The sequence below is a fragment of the Setaria viridis genome, chromosome 2, assembly GCF_005286985.2.
Source record: "Setaria viridis chromosome 2, Setaria_viridis_v4.0, whole genome shotgun sequence".
NCBI lineage: Eukaryota > Viridiplantae > Streptophyta > Magnoliopsida > Poales > Poaceae > Setaria > Setaria viridis.
This window is the reverse complement of record NC_048264.2, coordinates 11,478,956-11,485,581: the sequence shown is the minus strand read 5'-3', so window position 1 is coordinate 11,485,581 and position 6,626 is coordinate 11,478,956. Positions and strand designations below refer to the sequence as shown.

The 6,626-nt window shown below is 45.5% G+C and overlaps 2 protein-coding genes across 2 annotated transcripts; both read right to left on the bottom strand.

The window, feature by feature from the left end:
* Positions 1-827: 827 nt before the first annotated feature.
* LOC117842117 (thaumatin-like protein 1) lies at positions 828-1,508 on the bottom strand. Its single transcript, XM_034722471.1, has one exon. It carries the CDS (start codon positions 1,506-1,508, stop codon positions 828-830), a length of 681 nt encoding a protein of 226 aa, XP_034578362.1.
* A 4,103-nt stretch (positions 1,509-5,611) lies between these two features.
* LOC117842163 (zinc finger protein JAGGED-like) lies at positions 5,612-6,266 on the bottom strand. The gene has a single exon (XM_034722529.2). The coding sequence runs from the start codon at positions 6,167-6,169 to the stop codon at positions 5,864-5,866; it is 306 nt and encodes a 101-aa protein (XP_034578420.1). The 5' UTR covers positions 6,170-6,266; the 3' UTR covers positions 5,612-5,863.
* Between the last annotated feature and the right edge of the window lie 360 nt (positions 6,267-6,626).

Sequence of the window (6,626 nt, the reverse complement as noted above, 5' to 3'; positions counted from 1 at the left end):
CCGATCGAGAAACGACAAATCTTGACTTTTTTATTTTTCAACCATTCATCTCTGTGACATTCCTTTTTTAGTAAGTTTTCAAAAACATTTTTGGGTAACTTTCCCATCCAACTTTCACCAATTTTTAGGGAAACTTTTCATGCAAACTTTTTTCAAGAGAGCTTTTCACAGGAGTTGGACAAACTTCTCTTTAAAAAAGTTATAGAAATTCTTTCAAACAAGATAGTCTGAGTGTTGAAGGCACTAGTGCCATCGAAACACACAATTGTCGTAATTAGGAACACAGTCACTATGGGAAACAGAACCTTTGCCGAGTGCCCCAGGCACTCGGCAAAGGTCTTAAAACACTCGGCAAAGGCTTTGCCGAGTGTAACACTCGGCAAAGCGCACACGGCAAATTTTGTGTCGGCAAAGACTAGTTTGCCGAGTGTCAAAACTCGAGCACTCGGCAAACATTTTGCCGACGGCCAAAAAACACTCGGCGAAAAGATGTACTCGGCGAAATGCGGGATGACGGTGTCGGGGTAACGACGGGTTCGCCGAGTGTATTATGTTTGCCGAGTGTTTTTGGTATTGCACTCGGCAAACCGGTCCTTCGCCGAGTGCCCGAAAAAATACACTCGACGAAGTAATTACACTCGGCGACTTTGAGGTTTCCCGTAGTGAGTTCAAGCAGTGCCAAACATATACAAGCATATTACAGCGAAATCAACCATACTTGGCGCCGTGTACATGATGGCAAGCCTGAACCTATGTAGCTAGAGAACTGCAACAACATTTATTCCAAAGAGTTCCAAACGCGTGCTAATCCAGAGGTAAATCAAGGATCAAGGGCAGAAGAGGATCTGGTAATTGCCGCCGGACGCGCAGGTGAAGGTGCTGCTCCTGTCGTCATAGGCGTAGCTGTAGGCCTGCGGGCACTGCGCCTTGAAGAACTCCGAGTACCTGCTCGGCCTGCACGTGTCGGGGGTCCCGTACTCCCCGCGGCAGCAGAACTCGTCCGTGTTGAACGCCCCGCACGCGCTCCGGCACCCCACCGTGCTGCCGTCCGCCGCCCTCGCCACCAGCTCCGGCGGGCACGCCGCGTTGATGTTGGCGGCGCAGGTCACCGTCGCGCAGCCGCCGGCCGGGCCGCCGTACGGCAGGATCTGGATTGGCACGTTGAAGCCGTCGACGTTGCTGATGTCGTAGAAGTCCTTGCCGTCCTGGCCGTTGAGCGTGAACTCGGCCAGCGTGCTCGGCGCCTGGTTGCCGTTGCCGGCGCACTCGACGCGCCCCGTGGCGCAGTCGCCGGAGGCGCACCCGAAGCTGCCTGAGGCGTCGGTGGCGCAGCGGTAGCGGCCCCAGATGCGGCCTGACCAACCGGCGGGGACGCCCGGGAAGGCGGCGTCGGGGCCGGGCGGCAGCGCGAAGCCGGTGGTCGGGAAGCCCGGCTTGCCTGGGCTCGTCAGCACGCCGGGGTAGATCGTTTCAGGGCACCTGTTTGTGAACACGAATATTGTTGCCATGGCGCCTGGAAATGCATGTGAGCGCTTCAGCGTCGTCAGTATATCAAAATTCAAGGTAATTTTGGACCAAAATAGGTTACTCCAATCCCCCAAAAAATGACCATGATGAACTACATCATAGAAAATCTAGATTCCTCTGTTAGAGGATGAATAATAATATAATATACCTGGCAAAAGAACAGCGACCAAGAAGAGCGGCAACAAAATGGTCGAGGAGGCTCCCATGGTGTGGCTGTGGCCTAGGTGAACGATAACCGGGTAGGCAGCTAAGGAAATTCGAGCTTGTGCAACACAAATGGTATGGTGAAGCGCGTAGGCAGCATTTATAGCCGCATTTGAAGAAAAAATGTTACTAGGAAATCGATTCATAAAATTTTAAAAGGATATACACAGCAGTAAATTGAAGATCATCTAGGAATCTATATTTGGAAAAGGCTAAGTGGAAACAACTATCATCCGGACGGCTCACCTGGCTACATCCATTGGATGCTTGCTGTGCCTATTTGGGATATTGAATGCATTAGTATCCAAAAAATTTCTTTCTCTCCTAGAAGCGCAACAACAATTTTGATACACAAACTCTTCACACACGCAGCTACTTTCCTTACAGACCGTCAAGCATCGTCGTTTCCTCCTCAGTGATAGCACACTCATTAAGTTTTGCTTGGCACATGGTGTTGCATACCGTGTTGGCTTACGCGGGGAGTTAGTTCATCACCGGCCGTTTCCACCTTGTCACTAGCCCAACTGTATTTGTTTGCTTCTCATTCAACTAGGGGCACTCATAAGAAAGGAAAATGCAGGGTAGTACTATGACCCATCCTTTGGCTGGGTTCTCACAGACCCACTTAATTCTGTCTTCACTATTTCTTTCTGCAAAAAGTGTATGACACATGCATGTGTACAAATATGTTTCATATAAACATTTGTACGAACAAATCTGAATAAAAAATTAGAATACAGAAGGTGGAAAAAATTATGGAAAATTCTTGGAAACAAACACTCGAAACAAAATTTCTAAATCACAAACAAAAAATTGGAAACAAAATCTAGAAAAAAGTTACTAATAGAATTCAAAAAACAAAAAGTTATAGACAAACTTTGGAAGAAAATCACAAACAAAACTATAGGCAACAAAAGTTCGGAGAATAAAAGCTATAGGCAAATTTTGGGAAAAAAATAAAAAAAGACAAAGGAAGAAAAATCCGTCATTGTTCCAATGAGATCCGTCGGTGCCCGAGCGGACACCGACGGATCTGACCACTCCGGCAAGAGGATCCGGTTGCAGACGGTTGTGCCTGCGCATATTCAGTCGCTCTTGCGAGCAGATCTGGTGGTGCCCCACACAGATTTGGACCCTCCAGCTTGGCCCCCACTGTTACCGCTTGGGAAGCTCGGCTACTCCCACCAATGCTCTACTTGCATTGGTTAGGAGGGGATCCACTGAGCCATCATTGCTGCTTGCCGGCACTCCCACAGGACCACTCGTTGTCACTCCTTGGGGTTGTGCGCCCTTCCGCTGCTGGTTCTAGGGGATGAGAGAGAGAGGAATGAAATAGGTGAGGAGCGAGAGATAAGAGAGAATGGAAATGGAGAAATGAAAAGAGAAAGATAGAGGGGTGAGATTTATCTATTGGGGCCTACATCTGTGGGGGAAGGGGAAGGGAAATAGCACTTTCTTAACCTATATTTTATGATATAGGTGACCTTTTTCCTCTATAGTTTGGTTTATTTGTCCTTTACCACTTCCTTAACCTATATTTTATGATATAGGTGACCCTTTTCCTCTATAGTTGGCTCAGATCCCAAGTTTAAAGAATTGTATCCTTCCATGAGGATGACTATTGGGCTAAATGTCCCTCCACATGAAGAAATGGTAAGCTCAATAGCCTAGTATGGTCTGTTGCGTGTGAGTCATTGAATTCAACCTTATTGGACGATGGAGATGGGTTTCAGAGTAAACATAGGCCTCTTATATACCTTGGTCAAGTGTGTGAGAGAGATGATAAAGAGCCAAGAGAGCATCAGCCACATTCAGCTCATAGAACAACAAAGGAGAGAGAAGAAAGAAGAAGAAGCTTGCCATCCAGATTAGTGCGTCCCATGCAACTATCATCAAACTTGTGATTGGATGTGCAAATAAAGTTCGACTGTTGTCAAACATGGGGAGCTTATTCCACACATGTTGCTTTCTGATTTGCATGGTTGGTTTGAGGATTTGGTTAGCGGAACATCAGTTTTTTTTTTGGGGGGGGGCATTCGTCAGCATATTTAGTGGTGCATAGCTTTGGTAAGAGTATGATCTGAGGGGGTCAAACGTGGTTTGAATTGGCTAAAACTTTACTAACTCGTGAGGAACTCATTGAACTTCAGTTGTACCAATTTTGAAGGCATTTGGATTTGAGATTTGCTCGGTATGAGCAGGACTTAGTGAAGTTGAAAGTAATACCTCTTATTGTACGTATCTCGCTTTAATGTTGTTGCTATTATATTGCTGTTGTATGAAGGTAGGAATGCTTTGTTGTTAGTGGTGCTGCTGAGATGTACCTTTAGGTGTTCTAGAGAAGACTTCTTTTACCCATTATCAAAATTTAGTGGAAGAGATTAGGAGTGGGTTGATTGCCCTGTGGTTTTTACTCCTCTTGTTCTGGAGGATGTTTTCCATATAAATCACCATGTCATTTATGCATTATGTGTTGATTATTCTGCTCCAAGTTGCTAGTTGAAACTATACTCAAAGTTCATCACAATATGTGGTAGCATCTTAGCAGCCATGTTCCCGGAACTATGGGATTGGGAACGTGGTATGACACTTATATGGAAGATTTTTACATTTCAGGATAATACCTGTTCTCTTTCCCGGAACGTAACCATTCTTGGAATGATGTTCCCGGGACCACGTTCCATGTTTCCGGCTGCTAAGGGAAATATTTGTATATTAGTATTGCTTGTTATTCCAACAGATGAACATGATTTCCTCTTATGTTCTCAAACTAAAACAAGCCCCGTGAAGCTATTTTCTTGCATTCTTAACCGAACTTTAGAATGCACAGTGGGTCATCAGCCTTTAACTGAACATGTAACTGGAGATATCTCATCATATTTATCGTTATGTGGTCATCAGCCTTTATTTGCTTGAATAATAAGGTGTGAGAGCACTGAAACAAAAACCAAAAGGTTCAATAGTACAGACAAATTTAACTATGAATATGATTTTTTTTGTAACTGTAAGCTCTGCCATTTTTAACATGGCAGATCGATCGTCCACCAATAATGCCTGATCGATTATGGGACATCATATCCTAACATATATATAGTTTACAGTATAGGTCAAAACCACATCCATTTGCATACACATACTCTCTCATAACTTACACTGCCTTTTGCAAATTTGTTTCACTTCTCATCAGCATGATCCATTAAACCTGAAGTCAGAGAAAAATGGGAAAACTACATGTCAAATGATAAAGGTCATCAGTATCACCAAATAAGCGGGCAGCTATTAGTAAATCAATTATCATAATGTAGATTGGGAGCGAGTATCATGCATGATATTAAGATAAATTACATTGCTCTTAGAGGGAAGCTAAAGGAGGAGGCAGACTAGGGAGCGAGTTCATTTTGATATCTATAAACTCACAGAAGCAAATATTGCACAGACAAAGCTTGCTTATTAACACAAAGATTTTTTTTTATTTCAACCAAGGAGTTTTTTTTTGTACTACTTTGATAATTTCCTTTCGAGGAAAATCAAGAAAAAAAAACCTAAAGGGTTAAAGTTTCGATGTAGCTGCAGGGAGATAAACTCACATTAATTAGAATATTTCGATCATTTTTGTTGCTAGAAAGGGCGCCAAACCATAATAGTTTCCTACAAACAATGTTTTAGTTTTCTTGGACCTATCACCCTTGTTATCTCGTATTTTCAGTCAGAACTCAGAACCTGAAAGTTACAATGCACTACACAAAATTCCAAATTTCCATCAATTTGACAAAGCATCAGAAGTCTGTCTTAAAGTACTTCTTCTTCAAGGGTGGGTAACTCAGATCCATATAGGAGGAGCTGAGAAAAGATGAAAAAAACTTATAAAATTTTCCTCCATATTGCGCGCATTCCACACACTTATATACATGAGCTACCAAACAAGTTAAAGTTAGGATCACCTCCAAGAATTATTTGATCCTGCTACAGCAATCATCACTTCCTCAATCAAGTCTCGGTAGCGGACAAGCAAGAACCAAACTACCAAATGAAAAATGGAGCAGCAAAACAAGTAGCATGCTGACTTAGCTTCGTACCTATATTAATCAGCACATAGCAGCTCCACTACTTTAGCAAATTATGAGGTCTGCTATTAGTTATAAGGATAGCCTCCAAGCCTGAGCTCCAGATCAACATCCTCCTTCCTCCCCAGGGAGAGACCCAGGTGCACGTCGCCGCCGTAGGTCCGGGAGCCACCGGCGTCGTCCTGCTGCGGTGGCGCGGCCCCGGACTTGCCGCCGCGGTCCTTGCGGTGGATGTTCATGTGGCCGCCGAGCGCCTGCGCGTTGGTGAACCCCCTCTTGCAGAAGGAGCACTCGTAGTAGGCGGCCGCCGGCGCCCGCCTCGAGCCCTCGCCGGACGCCTCCGGTGAGCCGGCCTTGTTGAAGCCACCTTCCATGGAGCAATCAGCTAACAATTTCTATGGAGTATGGACCGTGTCAAAGCTAGCTGCTGTGGTGCCTGGAGAGTGAAGTTCTTAGGGTTTTTTAGAGAAATGCTAGCTGGGGACTCGGAGACTCCGAATGTAACAAGGTCAGGAGCCTTATATAATGACAGGTGCAGGTGCAAGTTGCTAGTTTTATTTAGGGAGTAATCGACACGGCTTTGACGTCTAGTTCTGGCGCCGTTTGGATGGCGACAAGGACGAGAAAACTATTCGGCCGGCCGCGGCCGGCCGTCCTTGCTTGCTTGCCAGTCCAGCGCCCCTGCCGCCCGGCCTCCTAGCCGACTGCAGTGCGAACGGTTCTTGTTCTCGGGCTTGGCGTGGCCTGGTAGCTATACCAAGAAGGCCAAGTTGCATATGTACATGTGCGTACGTGTGCCGGCGCCGGTAGTGGTGAACGGATGATGTGCAA

What these genes read in the sequence shown, in the direction of transcription:
- LOC117842117 (XM_034722471.1), bottom strand. Translation starts at nt 1,508, where the DNA reads ATGGCAACAATATTCGTGTTCACAAACAGGTGCCCTGAAACGATCTAC.
- LOC117842163 (XM_034722529.2), bottom strand. Translation starts at nt 6,169, where the DNA reads ATGGAAGGTGGCTTCAACAAGGCCGGCTCACCGGAGGCGTCCGGCGAG.